Consider the following 20,781-nt stretch of genomic DNA (forward strand, 5'->3'; position numbering starts at 1 on the left):
CACCTCCCACTAGAAGTGTTCAGACTCTACTTACAATTATCTCTGCTCTTTTGGTAAGATAAGCTCTTGTGTATAGTGTATATATAATACTTTTACATTATATTTTATAAGTTATAAAAGTATGATAGTGCATTTTGTATGGTGTTTTCTGAGTGTGCTAAACCTTAAAATAATCCTGTAAGCTAAATGTTATTATCTTCATCAACTGAGTTAGAGGGGAGCCTGCTTGCCTAAGGCTGCCTATTAAATTCATGGCAGAGGTGGAAATCAAACCAGAGAAGTCCTTATCTGCAACTCAGTCTCTTAGCCCTCTGCATTATACCAGCTGTCATGGCATTACTGTATATGGAAATCAAACCTAAAACAAGCTTCTCCTTCATTACCCCTCCAGAAAAAGGAGTTTTTCCTTATTTACTGCATCTTCTCTGTTCTTCACTTTAAGTCATGATCAAATTCAGTACTGCATAAAGACATAAATAGTTAAAACTGCCAGGTATGTGGTAATGCTCCATTTTCAGGTGGCTATTTTGGACCAAACTAGATGTGACTTGACCATAATCGCAAAGTGATAGTTCAGTTTGCCGTGGTCCTCATTGAGTTTTATTGTGGCTGTTATTTACTGAAGAAAGCATGAACCAGCCAGGGTAAATGATGCATTTAAGATCATTTGACCTTTATTTAGGTTTCATTGGTGACTATTCCAGCATTCTTTTGTTCTTGGTTAGTTGTCTCGGTTAAGGCTGAGGATGTCATATTTGTTGATCTACTAATTTGATTGGTCCCACATTTACCAGATCGGCAAGGACTGTTAAGCACAACCAAGTATTCTTTGGGGATTCTTGCGATATCAAGAACGGCTATGATTTGTCATAGCCATTTCCTACACTCTATCTGCCCATAGAAAAAGCATCACCATGTGACTGTAGTCCTTGCAAGTCACAGTGACATAAACATGTGCTTTGGTCCCAGCCTCTTCAGCAGGTTTTGTGAGTCTATCCTCATAGAATGGAAAGAGAGGATATTGGGAACTAAGTATTTCCTATTTGCCGGTCATTTACTGGCATTTTTAGACCTTGCTAAGTGTCCTAGTTTCTTTCTTGCTACGTTAAGAGTTTGCAAATTGCTTTGCTGCTATATGAAGATGTTAGTGCTATTTAACCAAATGTTTCTCCACATGTCTCATTCATTTACTGGTTTGTGTTTCTCCTTGTATTGCCTTTCACAGCTTTTGTTGCAAGGATATTTAACTCAGAAATTAACTGTCTGCATGTGCTTGTGATTTTTTTTTAAAAACTTTTCAAGGATAATTATGACATCCTCAGCTGCTGGAATATATGGCAACTTTGGTCAGGCAAACTACAGTGCTGCCAAACTTGGTCTTGTGGGTCTTGCGAACACGCTTGCAGTTGAAGGCAGAAAGTACAACATCCATTGTAACACAATTGCTCCTACTGCAGGATCCAGGCTGACTCAGACGGTCATGCCTCAAGGTGAGAAATTCCGACAATATTAGTTGGAAGTTTAGCTTTTCTACTTCTGAATTATATTTTGTTTTTGAATGAGCTTGAATCATTAAAAAAAACAAACCAGCATAGAGGTGCATTAGATGTAGGGTCAAAAACTCCAATGCTACTGTTCCTCCCCCTTCCTCCAGAAAGCAGTGTTTGCAGACTACCAGTTCTTATTTGAATAAATCTGGAATCCTAGTGGTTTATGGGACTTATTTCTTAGGGGATTCTGGGGTCTGCTTTTGCAGAGCATATTGTAAATCATGTGGACCCAGGTTCAGTGAAAGAAACCTAAGAGCATGCTGGTCCTTTGTTCATCCGCAGACCCTTTTTTCCTTTGACCACCTATTTCTGACTGCTTCTTGCAGTCCAATTGCAAGATAGCTGCAATTGTTTTAAGATAGCTGCGAAGACCCTCCACCCTTGTTTCCTGCAAAAGCTGTTTTTTAAGCCCTTGCTGTTCTATTCTCTTCCTTCTGTCTTTTTTTTTAAGATACCTATTTGTGATGTCGCAATAGACTAACTTGCATGTTCATCTTTTCATTCTATAAGTGTCTTCAAAATGTTTCTTGGTGACTTCAGATTCCTATCTACATATGTATGGTTTGATACCACTGATTACTCTTTCTCACTTGATATCACTGACTGCACATGAAATGGAAAATTCGGGCACCTGAGCAAGACACAACAAAATGTTTTCCAAAATGTACTAAGAATTGTGAGCCCAGAATTAAGAAGTTCAGCAAAAGGCTACTTAAGCATCCAAATACGACACGTTTCTACTTCTTAAGAGTATAGCTCCTTAGCCTTTGCCAGGTTGCTTTTTTCTCAGTTTCTAGCTCTCTTCTTGATAATGCAGGCATGAGTCTACCATGCTGTGCTTCTTAGCAACCAGCTTTTGACCAATTTAAAAGGTGATGGTGCTTTTGAAAGCAACAGCTTGCTAGCTCAACATGAGCAGGACTAACTCTCTCTTCTGCTTATCCAAAAATACTTGCAGCCCTCTCTGCTGTGTGTGTGATTCCCCCTCCCCAATGATTGTGGACTACAGTTGTGTTCATTTAATTGGATATAGATTTCCCACTGTTTATGGGCTTTTCTTCAAATGTCAGAACGAAATAGAAGCTCCTGTGAAACATGCAAGGTCTGAATTTTTCACTGAAATGTGAATCCTCTATATGGTCTCTATATGCGGAAGGAATAAGATAATGTTCTTCTAATGTCTTGCGTAAATTCTTACTTCATGTCTGTATTAGGGTTGTACTCAGTATTGTTTTGAGTATAGACTGGAAGGACAAACCTGCTCCAGGATTGTTACAGTAACATACACTGTACGCCTACAGTATGTACGTTATCACCAGGTTGCTATCTAAAATAAAATGGCAAAGAGAACAAAGGCAGGGAGCATCATAGGAAGCAAGGGTTAAATATGAGCCAAGGTAGTTTTTGTGTATCTAAGCTTAGTATTATATACTATCCCAGTGGTTCTCAAACTTTTTAGCATCAGGACCCACTTTTTAGAATAACCATCTGTTGGGACCCTCTGGAAGTGATGTCATGGCTGGAAGGAACATCATCAAGCAGGAAAATTTTTAACACTACCATTCAACATAAATTAATTAAATTTAAAGTTTACGGTAAGTATAAGTTAAAAAATTTATTTAAAGAACCTTCCTGACCACTTCAAGCAGTTGCTGATCTGTTTAAAAAAATTCCCCAAACATCCCAAAGCCTGCAATCCTAACCACACCTACCCGGGAGTAAGTCCCTTTGTCTGTCATTGCTAAAAACATATGCATAGTAATCCCAAAGGATCTCCTCTATGGAGAACTCGTGCAAGGAAAGCGCCCTACAGGTAGACCACAGCTGCGATACAAGGACATCTGCAAGAGGGATCTGAAGTCCTTAGGAGTGGACCTCAACAAGTGGGAAACCCTGGCCTCTGAGCGGCCCGCTTGGAGGCAGGCTGTGCAACATGGCCTTTCCCAGTTTGAAGAGACACTTGGCCAACAGTCTGAGGCTAAGAGGCAAAGAAGGAAGGCCCATAGCCAGGGAGACAGGCCAGGGACAGACTGCACTTGCTCCCAGTGTGGAAGGGATTGTCACTCCCGAATTGGCCTTTTCAGCCACACTAGACGCTGTTCCAGAACCACCTTTCGGAGCGCGATACCATAGTCTTTCGAGACTGAAGGTTGCCAACTAGAAAAGTACAGATCTGTAACATTTCCCCAAATGCAGTCACATACCATGGTAGCATCAGGTCTAGTTAAAATAAAATGCACATTGAAATTAATGGGACCCATCTGAAAGTGGTTCATAAAACTACCTAACTGGGCCCCGAACCACAGCCTGAGAAATTCTGTACTCTCCTACATATCTGATGCTTGTTTATAGCATATAGTATTTAGTATGTCTCAATTTTAGGTTATTTAATTTTCAGATATGCTGGATGCTTTTAAACCAGAATATGTGGCTCCCTTAGTCCTTTGGCTTTGCCATGAAAGCTGCAAAGAGAATGGTGGGCTGTTCGAGGTAATATTTTGTATCTTTCTTGGTAGTGGCTTGTTCTGCATCCTATCCTCTTTCCCCTTTTTACATGTTGGTACTGAAATATTTATAAAACTACAAAAGTCAGTAGTATGTGCAATCAGAATTATTTGTCCTTGAATATGGATAAAACTGAAAATGAATTTTTTCTGCATGCAATGTATTTTTGAACTTAAGTGTGTTTTTAAGTTTGAATGTTGAGTCATAAAATGTTGGCAATCTAGATCTGTGGGGAAAAAAACTTGTAGAATGCATTACGCTATCATTACATAGCTTCATATAATTAAGGAAAAATGATTTAAACATACAGTTATGCCTGGAAATAGTTTGTATTCCAGGAGAGTTCCTGCTATGTTTCTTCCAATAATATTGCTACAATTCTCAGTAAAAACACTTTTTCTTTCCCAATAAAACTGGTAAACTTAAAGTACAATGACAAAAAAGGAGAAATGTTTAAAATGGTACAAAGTAATATTTATAAAAGGCACATGTTGAGCTTCTCTTTTTGATGTTTTCCATGTAGGCAGAGAGAGCAGATCTGTCTTTGTATGACATTAATATCTCTGAGGCTCAGAACGTGTTGGACTTCCTTTTTCATAAATACTGCGTTGTACCATTTGGGGCTTTCTACCTTTCTGTTGTCTGAAAAGTCTGCTGCCAATCAATATTGACAATACTGAGTATAATGGATCAGTTTTCTGACTTGGTCAAAGATAGGTCCTATGATTTACATCCTGTTGTTAGACTTTACAACTCTTGAAATCACATGACTGAAAAGTATTGAGATCACCTTCCTTCCTCAGCATATTGGTCCAAGTCCTTCCTTTTAGAAAAAATTACTGAATACATGCCTGTATTGGTTATAACAAGGGTCTCCAAACCCTGGCCTGGGGGCCAGATGCAGCCTGTGGCAAGTCTCTATCCTGTCCGTGGCCTGCCTCTGGTCCCAGAGAGCCTATGGTCCATTCAACCAAACATAACCAGAGCTGTGCTTCAGTCACATTCAGAAGGTGTTCTGAAGGCCTTAAAGCAGCCATTTTTCAACCACTGTGCCATAGCACACTGGTGCTAGCACACTGGTATGTAGCACAATGGTCTGCAGGTGTGCCGTGGGAGTTTGGGAGAGGATTATTTATTAGTAGGGCCATTGGGGGATGTGAACCCCCAACCAACTGTCAATTGTCAAAAAACTGATGGTATGCCTCAAAAATTTTAGTGCCTTGTCAGTGTGCCAAGAGATGAAAAAGGTTGAAAATCACTGCCTTAAAGCATCACTTCTTGGTTTTCCTGAAAGACCAGAAGTAGCTTTTTGTGCCCTCTGAAGGCCTTAGAAGGCTTTCTCAAGTTCGAAGAGGCCTCCCCAGCCCTCAGAACCTGCTCCAGGTGTTTCCTATGATGTGCTGGTTCTGATGATTTTACTCCTGTATGTTTAAGTAAACTGCTTCAAGGGCAGGGAAATGGGAGTCCATTTAAGTGAGTGCTTTATTTCTGTGGTGGTGTTTGGAAAAATCCTGGAAATTTGAGCCCGTTCATTCATTTAGATAACAGCAATCTCAAGTGATGATTTGCATGTATCAGATATCTGCTGTAGATTATACATCTCAAACACAACATTTATATAACCTGGCATTGCCTCCAGCAGAATAGTTTGAAGTGGATTAAGTGCTGCATATAGATGTGTGAGTTAGGGTTAACAGCTAATCAAGGAAGTGGTAATTGAATGTATACAGTCATGACCTGTAATTGTGTTTGCCTGTGTAATAGGCTATTTTTCTTAAGGATGTATATTTCTTGAGAATGTAATGTACAAAAAATAAAATATTTCCCAATTTCCTTTTATGGTACTCAAGGTGATATACATAGGGTTCCTAGGGGGTGCTTCTATCCAAGCACTGAGCAAAACTAAACTCATTTAGTTTCTGTAAGGTCTTTTGTCACTCTCACTGAAGTGAAAAAGTTGATTTGCTCCTATATTAGAAATTCTTCCATCTCCTTTTGATGTCTTATTTTCTTTTTCAATTTTATATGACAGGTTGGAGCTGGATGGATTGGAAAGTGTAAGTTGTCCTTGTACTTTTGGTCTAGTTAATATTTCAGAAAAAAATCAGAATATTCAAAATTTAACTCTGATTATTAAGAATATTTATATATTGCTTTTGATCAAAAAGTAGTTCACAAAGTGTTCACATAGCTAAATGATTCTTGCCCCCAATATTGTAGTAAAACTGAATTTATTAGATTTGAACATTGTACCACAATGACAGTTCTAATGATGTGGATAAAGTGATTATTTCATTTCTTTAGGCACATGTAAACCCACTTAATTAATATCATATTGTTTGTTGGTAAGTATGAACTGTGCCATATAGCACAGGTCAGTTCAGTTCTCACTTGCAACATCCATTGAATTCCTTTTCATTGGAAATTCTTGTATAAGACCAACTTTCACAAGTGTTATTGCATTTATATTGCCCAGGTATCCCCCCAGAAACATGCATGACACAAAAGACTTGGTTGAAACGGGGCCATGATTTATTCCATTACAAGGCTGCGCAGCAATTGGTGCATTGCAACGGGTCCTGACTATACTCCACCCCCCTTTACTGCGGGCACCTAACTAGGAGGAGACCGTTCCTGTCTGAGCCCTCCTTTTGGGTGAACCACCCTGACTCAGAACCTGAGCTCACCCAAGGCTCCTCCAGGTTCTTCATCACCAACCCCTGGAAATGGGGTCCAGCCAACTGAATTGTTCTGCCCACCCTGAGCTGGGGAACCACAAAGGTGAGCATCCCAATTCCATTCCGGGGTCAAGCCAGGCTGCCCCCAATCCGGGTAGCCTCGGGGCTCAGCACTGGCCTTAACCCGGCCTGTTGCTTGCCTGAAGGTAGACACTGGTTCCCTATTTCTCCTCCAGTTCCCGCACTACCCTGCCACACAGGGGGACTAGCCTAACGCTTAGCATCCCCCTGCCCCATCTAAGAGTCCTCACAGGACCCGTTGCAAGTCTGACAGAAAGATATGGTTCCCGACCTCTGAGAGATGCAAGCCATCTCCTCTATAAAGGTGCGGCAGAGAGCTCACGATATCTGGATGGCGAAGCACCAGGCCGCTGGCTGCCAACACCTCCCTTCCCAGGTGCACATTCACCTTCCTTCTGGCTCTATCATCTCCAGCCAGGCTTGTGGTACACCTCCAAACCCAGTGCGGAAGCAGGTCTGACCATATGATGATCAGGCCAGTCATCCAGCTTCTCAGTGTGGCGAGGTCTTCTGCTGCCTGCTGCCTTAAGGACAGCCCCATCCTCAGGCAAAGGTCATTACTGCCAAGGTGTATGAGAAGCACCTGGGGAGGAGGAGCTCCCTGTATACACTCAAATACCATGGGCAGTAACTGCCCCCATTTCATCCCTCTTCTTGCGGCCCACTGCACTGAAAGCTGTGCTCCCAGGCCCAGCTGGGATCCAAATTCACTCTTGAGAGCTTGCTTGTGAGCCCAGAAGCCAATGGAGTGGCCACAAACCAGTGCCCTCGCTGGCAGGGAAAGGCTCAAACCTAACAATTAAAGAAGGAAAAACAAAACAATGTAAGTGAACACGAATAATCAGGTGATAACTAAGTCAACCTGCCTGCCTTGGGGTGCACGTAGCTCTTAAATTCCCGAGATCTCCACCTACCTATCCTTTTGATCTCCCCACTATCATAACCCATGCCAGCAGCAGCTGTTGCTGCCCCTATCCTAAATGAATGAAGGCCAAACTTGGCTGAGTCCTGGCCAAGGCCATCCAAACACTTCCTCACCACAGCCAGGAACTGGAACCTGGTGAGGGGCCCCAGCTTCCTCTGCCCCATCGGGGGACCATCATTGACACCTTGGGATTCGCTCACTTTGTGCGCCTCCTGCGCTACGTCGGCCCCATTCCCAGCACAACAGTGCTCCTTCCACCTGTGCACAAAGAGTGGCCCGTCGGACACACCTCTTTGAGCCACATACTCATGCAGCCCCACCTCTGGGCAAAGTGGGGAGTTCCATGCCCCATTCAGTTGGACCCACTGTCCATGACCAACCTGGTCTGTCTTCAACTGCCTCATCCTCACGCCAGCCTGGGTCCAGTATACATCCATGACCCGTAGGGCACGCTCAGAGGAGTCCCACCTACTTGGTGTCAAAACCTCACCCAGGCGGAAGGCCCCCCAAAAAGGGACAAGGGCGGCAGCCCTAAACAGCAGTGCTTCAAATGCAGTGGAACAGACTGCACTGAACGACTCACATAGGGAGGCCAGGAGGTCAAACATAATAGGCTGCCTACTGTCCCCTCCCTTAGGTGACTCACATGACCACCCAGTTAACATTCTCCTAATGCGGAAATCCCTGGTGCAGTCAGACAGCCTGCGCGCCTTGGCCTCAAAAGCCAGAGCCGCCAAGTAGCCGCCATGTGTATTACTTGCCTGCCGTTTGACCTGAGTCTGACTAAAAACTGCATCACATGCTCCAGGGGGATGGGCCAAACACCTGGGAGGCCAGCAGTGGCCTTGAAGCCCTCAAACTTGCCTACTCCTTTTATAACTTGTCCAGGTGCTTGGGGCCAGGGAGGCATTCACTGCCCTCTTGACTTCTCGCACCCAAGGTTCCACAACCACTGGGGCATGGGGTCCGGCTCTTCCCTTGCGCAGGGTGCCAACTGGCGAAAATGCTCCTCCTGGCTGCCCAGCTGGGATAGAAAATGAATAGAAAGCCACGTGGGTGCCGCCCAGCACAGGTGGGGAATCTGCAGCAAAGCTCCGCAGCAGCTTCCAAAGGAAAGTTGCAACCCACCCTGACACCAGATTTCCCTCCCCAGCCCCTCTGGCCTGGCAGGCTAGTCCCTCGTCGCCTCAATGCTGTAGCTCCCGCTGTTTCTTCCACTGCTGCCGAGGAACAAAGAGGCTGAGAAAGCATGGACGCCAGCCTTTAAACTACGCCCCAGCTTGCCCCCTCCCCCGACCAATAGCTGCTCACCACGTCATGCAGGTGGGGAACCGGACAAGCTTCCCTCCACCTGCATTAACTGCTGGAGGGCTTTTCTTGCCATATTTATTGAGAATAAGCCAGTAGAGAATTAGATGCTTAAATGGATTTCCTTAACATTTGAATGGGGATTTCATCTTTGTTAATCAGCTGTTGGCCCATCTTGGCTGTCAAGCTGGCACAATCTACAAATTCAAGTACATGTAGTTAAACGGGGGGGGGGGGGAAGAGCCCAGTATCACTCCTATTTATAGTATGGAACATAATCTTCTGTTCATTGCAGACTTCTCAAAAATGTAGAAGTTAGGTTGTACTCTTGCTATCGCCATGTACATATAAGTAGTGCTTTCTTGATATTGAATTGTTGTTGACTGTTTTCTTTTATTGCTGCTTGTTCAGTGCGTTGGGAACGATCCTTGGGAGCTATTGTCAGACAGAAGAACCATCCAATGACACCTGAAGCTGTTCGAAATAAATGGGAAAATATCTGTGACTTCCATAATGCCAGCAAACCTCATACTATTCAAGGTATATGCGGTTTGAAACCACTGTGATTTCTATAATTATACACTGTATTTTTCCCTTGAAGGGAAGTCTAGAAGAAATAGCATACTTGTTTGTGTTTTTTTGCACTTTCAAAGTATTATTATAAAAGCATAGTGTTGAGTTCCTGCAAGGGTGGAAAGACAGAGTATATGTTTTCAAATAAATGATATGTGAATATTGCAGTTCTGGTAGTGTCAGGCCTTAGAACAAAATGTATGGGCGAAGACTGTTTAACTTAGCCGTACCCTGTTGTCTAACTCAGAGTGTGTATTACAGTGAAAGCCACATTAAACAGCACCTTGGTTACTTGCTTGTATAGCAAACTTATTTAACTTGCTATCTCAAGATAGGCAGAGATGCCAATTAACTTCAGTTTTCTGCTTAACCTAGTGTTAACCTTAAAATCGCATTTGCATCTGTCGCTTGGCAAATTATTTTATTCCTTTTTATTTAATGTGTAAGGTGTGATGGGTATATATGTGGTCAGGTGACCATGACTCAGGCCAGGTCTGATAGGAAGGGGCTTCAGATTCACAGGCCCAGAAGAAAGCCGCCTTTCAAGGAACCTCTGCCGGACTCTTGGAAAATCCTGTGGGCAGCCACTTTGCTTGCACAGCATCACAGCATATGAAATAAATTTCTCTCCATGTGCACATGTTCACATGCATTTACAAGCACACCCAGTAACACATTTGTGCTAAGCAAATAAGTAGTACAAAATTATCAGCTCTTTGAATCAGAATATGTAGTTCTCAGTGTTGTCCAAATTGTCATAATCGTAAGAACTGTATTGTAGTACATACACTTCTGACTCAGGACAAGATTGAGAGAGGCAGCATGCAATTCAGATGTTTAGAGTTTTTGCTCCTTTGTAGAAACTTATGACAGTACTAAGTCATAGTAAGAAGAGTCTTGATAGGTCGTTGAGTCAGAATGGGGAATCCTACCTTTTATCAAAGGACTATGGAGACCCATCTCCATCGAACGGCATGTTTTGCATAATGGCAGCAAGTGACCTTAGAAGTCCTTCAGTCAGTCGGGTCCAGGCATGTTCATATTTTAGGATTTATCCTTGGTCTTATTGTATGCTCGTTTGGATTGGGTACAAGCAAGTTTAGAAGATCTACTAATGGTAGAGACTCATAAGGTTACCGCTCCAAAAAAAGCTGAGATTCTAGCCAGCCTTCAACCAGTTTCCTAGAACAAAGCTTATTAACTGCAACACAGTTAACTACAACCTAATTCCTACAGCACAACAGTTAACTAATCATGGCTCTTGTCACTAGAACAACCCTTGTTGTATATGAGGCACTTATTTGAACAACTAGAAAGGTAATGCAAGGCGGGATCAGGTAGATTAGGATGGGAAAGGGACCAGTTGGCCTATTTACTTCTCCCTGACTCCCGGCAAAGCCCTGCACACTGTTTAAGGACTGTGGTTCATTATGCTTAACCATATAGTCTCCTAATGCAGCATCAGCCCTTGTCAAGAACTGATGTTACAGACTGAAAGCGTGCAGCTCACACTTTCTAGCTCCCCTGGTTTTGACCAAAGCCAAGTGAAGTCCTAAATTAGAAATTTTATTGTCTGATTAGGACAAATAGTCCCAGTTTATGTGAGCATTATTGCTTGTTCATATAAATGGAATGCATGGTATAGGTGAAATATTTGACAGAGCATACCCCAATCCTGCTTTGTGATACAGAAAATAACTAGACCTACTTCTTAGTTTGCATGCAGAAAGTTAAAGCAATTTTTTTTTTTTGTAATTTCTGTAAGGATTACCAGATCCTACACTTCCTTTAATTTTCTTTTAGGTCAAGAATTCAGCAGGGGTTTTTTTCTTACAATATCAAGCTGCAGGCATAGCTGGGGCTTGGATGGTGGTGATGGGGGAGCACCTTTTAATTAATCTATTGTCAGTGAGAATAAGCAAAAGGCGCAGGGAAATCTGACAGACTAATTCATTTAGTTTTTCAGTGTAATGACATTAGAAAGTTTCCCTTGGTAAGAGAGCCCCTCTCCTTGGTGCCTCAAGGCACAGAACTGTTAAGTAAGGAAAACTAATTCGTATTCACATTAAAAATGAAGGCTATGTTGCTTTATATCTGCAAGTTCAAACTGTCCCAGAAGATTTCATTAAAAACTATTACCAGCATTAATGTAAGTAATTTAATGCTGTGAAAAGCTATTACATACTGAGCCATCATATATAATTATACAAAACTACCAATTAGTGAAAGCATTTGCCTATCATTTGTGAAACTTTCCTAGAATTAGACCCATAAAGTGTTGCTTATAATGCTATGCGGATGTTTAGACTCAGAATATGTGGCCTGATTTTCATTTGCCTCAGATTAAAAAACACTAAATTTGAGCTGAACAATTTTGATAAGTGATTTCTTTTTCTATAATGAACATTCACTAATTAGACTTAATCCTCATTAACGGACATTAGTAAGGTCTGTGTGTGTCCGTGCTAGAATTGCAGCTGTTATTGAAAATGCTATCGGAGAAGCTGATTGATTGTCTTGGATAGAAGCTCTTCTGGAATTCTGTTGTCTCCCAAAGAGAGATGAATTTATAGTGGCGTAAGCTTAGGGCTAGTGTATTGAGCAGTTCAGATTCAGACCTCCTGTTGGGGCTAGATTCATTAGGCAGCTTTAAGCCATTTGTGCCCAATGTTGCATATACACAACAGGGGCCAAATGTGTACACTTGTGGTCTGGGCAGAAATGGTAACTGAGAGCTACAGTCCGAAAAAACGATTTTCAACACTTTTCTTCTCATGCTGTAGCTACACTAACCCATATGGACTTCTCCTTTTGTAATGCCGCTTCTGGCATCTGGGGGACTCTTCTCAGTTCTGCAGCTGTTTGTAGGGCAGCTGTCTGTAGTAACAAATTGTCTGTCCCTCTTCCTCCGCCAGCAGAGGAATTTAACATCATTGTATAAAGGAGTGGCTGGAATAGAAGACGTGTACTGTGAAAATATCTGTAGTTTAAATCTGGCAGAGGAAGGAGGACAAACAGTTTCCATAAAAATAGAACCTGGAAGAGTTTTTCAGCTATTTTCAACTGCTGTACTCCTAACTCTCTTGGCACACCTGCAGACCTTTTTGTGGCACACCAGTATGTGACTCACTGGTTGAAAATTGCCTGCCTAGAATTTTAGATGAATGACTTTGGTGATTGGCACTGATGGAAGATCCATATCTATCGGAGGCTCCACTGACCAGGCCAGCTCCTGCAACCTGGAATCTAGTGGCACTTGTAGTGCCCTGTGCACCATCAGAAGGAAGGTGGGGCACATCATTGCAGGTGCAGGGTCTGCAGCCGGTTGGTGCCAGCACTGCAAGGCAGCATAACCTTGTTTTAGGCTAGAAAGCCACTCTTGAGGAAGTGTGGGATACAAATTTTTAAAAAATTAAATCTAGAGCAAAACAAGAAAGTAATGTAGGTCTTAAAGCCAGAATTTTTTTAAGTTGCATTTAATGTGAGATTTCTTCGAGCACAGCTGCAAAAGACAAATTGCAGGATCTGTTGAGCAGAGTAAGTTGGTGTCGTCTGTCTGACTGCCAGCCTTGCTTGTGTGTATGGGGGGAGAGAGAGAGATGTTAGCCCACAGTTTTGTAAGGTCAGAAAATTGGCCTCTCTCAATGACCTGAAATTGGACAGGGACCATAAGGCTAATGCTTCCAGTAATACATCACTGCCCCATTGGTACTGTTCAACATGACTGCATTGATTAGAAAATATAACATGGGAGTGGGTCATTTGCTCCAAAGCCATCCATCATTAGAAGAATGTATGCAGAAGTGATTGTGAGGAGCTCCAGAAGGATCTCTCCAGACTGGCAGAATGGGCAGCAAAATGGCAGATGCGCTTCAATGTCAGTAAGTGTAAAGTCATGCACATTGATGCAAAAAATCAAAACTTTAGATATAGGCTGATGGGTTCTGAGCTGTCTGTGACAGATCAGGAGAGAGATCTTGGGGTGGTGGTGGACAGGTCGATGAAAGTGTCGACCCAATGTGCGGCGGCAGTGAAGAAGGCCAATTCTATGCTTGGGATCATTAGGAAGGGTATTGAGAACAAAACGGCTAGTATTATAATGCTGTTGTACAAATCTATGGTAAGGCCACACCTGGAGTATTGTGTCCAGTTCTGGTCACCGCATCTCAAAAAAGACATAGTGGAAATGGAAAAGGTGCAAAAGAGAGCGACTAAGCTGATTACGGGGCTGGGGCACCTTCCTTATGAGGAAAGGCTATGTCGTTTGGGCCTCTTCAGCCTAGAAAAGAGACGCCTGAGGGGGGACATGATTGAGACATACAAAATTATGCAGGGGATGGACAGAGTGGATAGGGAGATGCTCTTTACACTCTCACATAATACCAGAACCAGGGGACATCCACTAAAATTGAGTGTTGGGCGGGTTAGGACAGACAGAAGAAAATATTTCTTTACTCAGCGTGTGGTCGGTCTGTGGAACTCCTTGCCACAGGATGTGGTGCTGGCGTCTAGCCTAGACGCCTTTAAAAGGGGATTGGACAAGTTTCTGGAGGAAAAATCCATTATGGGGTACAAGCCATGATGTGTATGCGCAACCTCCTGATTTTAGGAATGGGTTATGTCAGAATGCCAGATGCAGGGGAGGGCACCAGGATGAGGTCTCTTGTTATCTGGTGTGCTCCCTGGGGCATTTGGTGGGCCGCTGTGAGATACAGGAAGCTGGACTAGATGGGCCTATGGCCTGATCCAGTGGGGCTGTTCTTATGTTCTTATGTTTCTACGGCCCTTGTGAAACCATAGGGATTACTATAGTGGCTAGCAGTTTGAGCTCTGTGCTCTCATGCAAGGTTTCACAGATGTGGAATAACTATTTTCCTTTTGCTTATATTTTCCTTTCAATACAACCCAGTGTATATTAGTTATCCTGCCCAATTATAAGGGTCCAGATACATGATAATACGTGGAGAAAACACATAATATAGCCGTAGGTTTCTGCAGTACAAACTGCAGAAAATGTGTGCTTGAAAGGGGAGCTGGAAAACTATAGATACTTATAGAGAATGTATATATGGAGAACTATATATAAAATTATGACATCTTCTGGTTTTGTCATCTGTCCTGCCTTTCTTCCAGGAAAAATGTCAGAGGAGTAGTTTAGCCTCATAACAACTCTGAGAAGAATGAAGTTTTAAAGAATAACAGATAGTTCAAAGACAGTTGTTGAGACTCAGAATCCAGTAGGCATCTGAACTTTGATTTTCTATGATAAAGCCAGTCTCTAGCCATCATACTGCATTCATAGATCCCACAGGCTCTACCTGGCTTACAAATGTAAGACAAAAGTTTAGTAACTTCATCTAATGTATAGATACACTCATTTCAACATTTCTAATGTAGTGTGTGAGGCTTATTTTTAAATTATTTTACTTGGACAGTGCCCAACGTGCATTGCAGGGAGTTCATGTAATCGAGTTTCTTTGGTCTTGCTTGGAAATGCTGAAATGTGTGACCTTGCATAACGCGACTGACTCGGCCTGCTCAGTTGCTAACATATTATTGTAAACCTAATGCTGGAGGTGGGACTGCAGTTTTGACAAACAGACAGCAGAAGGTCACGACACAGAGCTGGAGCAGTCCTTTTATTAATTTTACTCATTGCTATTCATTTTTGCAAATTAATACATTGCAGAAGATACACATTAGAAAGGGGAGAACAGAACCGTACACCTTGCAGTCATTTATGCCTGAAGAAATAATGGCTGACAAATTATGCTTTTGAATGACAGTAGGAGTTGTGTGACTGAATTGGGAATATGCAATTCGAGGAGACGCAAACAGTAACAAAAAAAACTTACAGCCAAGAATTGGAATAAATGCAAATACATGCTCTGAGATTAGAAACTTTGGCAAGTTATGCTGATATGAAATAACAAATATATATATTTAAGGAATCTGATGTTGTGCAGCTATAGTTTCTAATTTGTTTCAATCTGTTTATGATGGTTCTTGGATATTTTAGTAGAAAAGATGTCAGATTATAGCACCATATTACTGATAAAACGTAGACGGTAATAATTGCTTGCAGTTTACAGTCAACGTCGCATATCTTTGTTTAGTGTGGACAACCTATTCATTCAAAATTCAGTAACATTGCCACAGTGGCTGAGATTACTCCATATATCCTTCTAGCTCTCAGATGAGAGTGCACATTGACATGTTCTTTATGGAACAGAATATGGAAAAGTAAGAGACTTTTATGAAGCACTGTGTGGAATTCAGGGCATAAATGTGTCCCAAATGTTGAAATGCTGTGTTAGTGTTCTAAGTGGTGGCTTGCTCAGAATGTAACTAGGGAACATTTTCTGTGGTTTGAAAATCATTGTTTCTTTGTTTCCAGAGTCAGTTAGCCAACTGAATGATGTGCTACGTCAAATTGAATCTCAAGATGTTTCCCCAAATCCCACAAGCTACCGTGCTCCAGCATTCTCTACAGGCTTTGACTCTGTAAGTAAAAATGCTTCTGCAAGGTACTCAGATTGAAGATGTGTAGCAAAAAAGAAAAAAAAACCTTAAAAAAAACTACAGTGACATATGAATCAGAAGATGTAGTGTACTGTCTCAAAAGGTCAATTTTAAAATGAGCTAGGGAAGTCTGGGAAATGAGAATCTTTCTCCCATTCTTTTCTTTCTGTTGTATAAAATAATGTTTATGAGAAAAGATTATATAAATCAGTCTGGAGAACCTGTTTCTTGCCCTTTGGAGAGTTCAGCCACCTAGCTCTCAATATTTTGTGGGCTGTGAGTTCTATGTGCATTGTAAAAGAAATAGCCTTAAATTTTCAAGATAATTATTCATCACTATCCTTGTTTAATAATAGGTTATTAGTATAAATAGTGGCATCATAACTTCATGTTTCCTTCAAATATACATATGTGATTTGCAAACACATTTTTGAAAGCCTACTATACTTTGCAGATCATTGACAGTCCTTGTCCTAAGTTTGTTTACACCTAATTATCTGCCTCATTACACTTGTTTTTGCACATTGTGCCCATGGTGTAAAGAGAGTTTTGCAGCATTGGTACCCTACTTTATTAGAAAATGTGGCAGCATTAGTTTAGATCAGCATTCAACAAAAGTGGCCTGTGAGCCGGATCCGGTGCAACGCTGTTTCCCTCCCCTCTATGAGCAGCACTTACCATTCTGCCACACTGCTCATTAGAAGCTTCTCCAGTCGCCATTGCGCGGCCCTCCCTGCAGTTGTGTCTGCCCGGAAATCCAGGCAAAGCCTGCTTCGGACAGTGGGCTAGACACAACTGCCTAGAGTGTTGCACAGGGGCAGTCAGAGGGCCTTCTTACCAGAGCTACAGGGTGGAATGGTAAGTACTAGCCTGACAGAGGACCACTGCTGCGATACACAGCAGTTGCGAATTTGTTGACTGCTGGTTAAGATTATAGACAGCTATCTTAACGAATACTTGAGAATCAGTATGTTGGCATCCTTCAGTCTCGGAAGACTATGGTATCGCGCTCTGAATGGTGGTTCTAGAACAGAGTGTCCTCTCCAGTGCGCGAAGCCTGGGTAATGTAGATGTAGAGGATAGACTGTTACCCATTCAGCAAATCCCCCCTCTCCACGTCGCTGAAATGGTCCAATGGAAAGGCAGAAGCCAATACGGTTGGTTCCAGCGGCGTCGCAGGAGTTGCCAGAGCATGACTACTCAGGGACTCCGTCTCCAGATTTTGCCTCGAGGTTGTCTCCTGAAGCCTTTTCCATAACTGGATATAGCCACAAGGCAGTGGAGGTTTGGGATCAGAGTTTTCCTTCTTTCAGATGAGCTGCCTTCCCAGGCTAACGAGTCCCATCTACCTGGTGGCTGTTTAGTCACCTCTTATGACAAGTGCAGCCAAACTAAGGGCCTGTTCTTGTCCCCAGCCTCCAGGGGTGAGAATCAGTATATAATGTTTAATATGCATACTTAGAACATGAGAAGAAGCAATCTCTTATGAAGATCAACCAAGATGACTTGTGGGCTTTTGGCTGCTATTTGAAGTCAGGCTGTATTTGCATAAAGTCTGTCTGTTACGGGCAGGTGCTACTTCTATTTTCAGTCACTACTCTCCTGTTTATGAACTCTTCTCGTAGGCAGTTGCCAAAGCATGGGTAGCGTCCAGCGAAGTTAAGACCTTTCTGCTTTGGCGGGCCTTTAGTGTCTTGGTCTGTTAAATCAAGAGACTTAGTTTTTATCCTGACATTTACAAATGTCATTTGCATTAAAATGACATTTTTATTTACATATTCCTGCTTTAGGCACATCCTCCAAAAGTTAGTAGGCTATAAATATCTATAGTAGCCCATCAATTCCTACCCATCTATGTTAATTAATTGTGGCACATTAGAACCAAATCTCTTGCCTGTTATTATTGTTTACTTGTATAACTATCTGATGGTAGTTAGCCAGGATGCCGTGGTTCTGATTTTTGGATTTAGATCTGGAAGTTCCAGGTTCAAATCCCAACTCAGCCGCAAAGCTTCCTTACTGACTTTGGGCCGGTCACTTAGGGCCACTCACTGTCTCTCAGCCTAACCTACCTCACAGGACAAAGGGAGGGAAAGATGTACACCACCTGAGCTCCTTGGAGGAAGGGTGGTATAAAAATGTGAAGAATAATGATGGTTATTTGCTTCAGGCAAGTAGTCATTTCCAAGATTATTTCAGTTGAAATAATCTGTGGGCTCTTGGAATAGTGCTTGTTTTTAGTCTGTGTGTTTTTGATACCCGCAGGCAAAGTTTGTTGGCCAGAAGCTGTCTTCAACTCAGTATGAGTATACTCATATGCAGCCCATTTTGTATGCACTTGGTGTGGGCATGTCAACAAAAGACCCAGACCACCTGAAATTTCTGTTTGAAGGAAGTGATGGCTTTTGTTGTCTACCTACCTTTGCGGTTATCCCAGCTCAGTCATCTATGCTTGATGGTGGACTGTCTAGTGTTCCGGGACTCAATATTGATTTTACAAAGGTAAATATACACAGTTCTGAAATTGGTTTTGCGTATGGAAGTATTGACAAATGACGTGGGAAATCAATACAGATTTAGTTATTAGAAGAATTTTTGGCTATATAAAATATACTTTATATTTTTTAGCACTGACTGTGGAGTTGATATAGCTTGTCTTGAAAACAGCATGATTTTCTCCCAGTAAGTCTTTTCCACAATCAATACGTTGCATTAAAATTTTTGGACAGTCATGAAAACCAAAGGTTGTTAAGTCCAGTTGTTTCAGGTATACTGCCAGCAAATGTCAGGAAACAATTCCAGGTAACAGTTATAAAGAAATCCTTGGAGATGTTCCTTTCCTATTGCACTCAGTTATTGAAACCGTTACATACATGACATTGCATCATTCAGATCTCATTTGATGCATTTTCTTGGGGTTAAGGATAAGGGAGCTGAATATGCATTGCTTAGGCGGCAGTCCTGTGCATTCTTACTTGGGAATAAACTCAATTGAACTCAGTGATACTTGCTTCTGAGGAGTCATGCATGGTATTGTGCTGTTAGTGTATCACTTAATTTTTCCTCCTGTAACACATGGGAGCCTTTCGGAAACTGTCCTGAGGCTCCAAGCATTCCTTCCTTTTAATTTGTACTTCTAAAGGTGGAGTACAGAGGTAGGAGGGAATAGTTTCAGTAAGGAGGTGTTGCCTAATTGCCTAATACATTAAAACTTGACAAAAGGGAAAGAAGGAATGAATTAAACACTGGTCTTTCCATGAGCATTTGGGAAAGTATGGGTAAGAATCAGTATATACAATGAACCCTCAATTTATAGATAAATGGCTGTTAATGACAAGTCTATTAAATCGGGACACCTGTTTCCACCTATTACAATTATACAAAACTACCAATTAGTGAAAGTATGTTAAATTTGTATCTTAGAAAACTCACTCTGCACTCCTTCTCTGCTCTACTCTCCACTTGGGTACTCTAGGAAATTTCTTTATTCCTAGAGTGCCCTAGTGGAGAGTGGAGCAAGAGTGCTGAGGGAGTGTTCTAAGATGGGGGACGACGACTTGGGGGTAAGCTTACCTTCCAGGGCTCCTCTGATAGTGCCATTGCAGCTCTCCTTTTTGCCCTCTAGCAGGGCACTCAAGAAATAGAAATGTTGTTGTTTCTTGATTCTTGAGGCCCTCTCTAGAGTGGCATCAAGAATGGAGAAAGGAGATCTCCATTCCTAGAATACTACGCTCGAGAGCAGAAAGGAGAGCCTCAGACCCAGAGTGAACCCTGGAAGGTAGGTAAGCCTGTTCCTGAGCCTGCTTTCCTACTTCACTAACAAGATACTTCCAGGACTGCTGAGAAAGTTCTGTAGGGTACCACTACCCTACCACAGTGGACCGCTGTGAAACTATCCATTATCTCCAAACCTGAAAAACTGAAGTCTGTTAAATTGAGGGTTCACTGTAATATGTCTATTTCATGCTTTGAAAATGTACAAGGTTATAAAATTATGCATGTGATAAAGTTGACTGTAGTTCATGAAAGCTTATGCTGAAATAAGTGTGTTAATCTCTATGGTGCCACAAAACTCATTCTTACTTAGGATACATAAAACGTAGATAATAGTAATGCTTCTATACTTTAATTGTGTCTCCACAAAAAAAAAAGGAAAACTTAACTTTAGGGCTCTGTGCTTTGTGTCACTTTTCCAGAGAAAATACTGTCTTTAATCTGACAGTAATTTCTCCATGTAGGAGTCCATAAAGAAGTTTGAAAATTTTTTTGTTGAAGGTATATAACCTCTTGTGTACTAGGGTAAGGAAATTAATATTCACTTATATTGATATTCCAATATTCCTTCTAAAAGAACTGCATCCCAGAGGAGAAAAATGATATCAAATTCTGTTAATTGCTGGTTAATTCTACTAAAGCAGCCTTGGGTCCTCTTAGGGGGATAGAGATAGGGTAGAAAAATGGTAAATAGATAAATAACCATGCTTATCATTCTACAGGTGTTGCACGGTGAGCAATATCTGGAGCTGTATAAACCACTGCCAACATCAGGTTAGTCATAAGCATGACCAATCAGTCCTTATATACCTTTGAATAAATATGGTATGCTACTTTGGATTTTTTTCCTACAGAATTGTATATC

At 41.9% G+C, this 20,781-nt stretch overlaps 1 protein-coding gene across 2 annotated transcripts in view; it reads left to right on the top strand.

The window, feature by feature from the left end:
• Window positions 1-20,781, top strand: part of HSD17B4 (hydroxysteroid 17-beta dehydrogenase 4) — a 78,233-nt gene that overhangs the window by 19,949 nt on the left and 37,503 nt on the right. For both annotated transcript variants that reach the window (XM_066613984.1, XM_066613985.1), the window contains exons 8-14: window positions 1,303-1,490; window positions 3,949-4,040; window positions 6,088-6,112; window positions 9,459-9,587; window positions 16,018-16,124; window positions 18,408-18,644; window positions 20,639-20,690. In XM_066613984.1, coding sequence (XP_066470081.1) covers window positions 1,303-1,490; window positions 3,949-4,040; window positions 6,088-6,112; window positions 9,459-9,587; window positions 16,018-16,124; window positions 18,408-18,644; window positions 20,639-20,690 — 830 coding nt within the window. The remainder of the gene's footprint in view (window positions 1-1,302; window positions 1,491-3,948; window positions 4,041-6,087; window positions 6,113-9,458; window positions 9,588-16,017; window positions 16,125-18,407; window positions 18,645-20,638; window positions 20,691-20,781) is intronic.

This window comes from Tiliqua scincoides, chromosome 2, assembly GCF_035046505.1.
Source record: "Tiliqua scincoides isolate rTilSci1 chromosome 2, rTilSci1.hap2, whole genome shotgun sequence".
NCBI classification, from domain to species: domain Eukaryota; kingdom Metazoa; phylum Chordata; class Lepidosauria; order Squamata; family Scincidae; genus Tiliqua; species Tiliqua scincoides.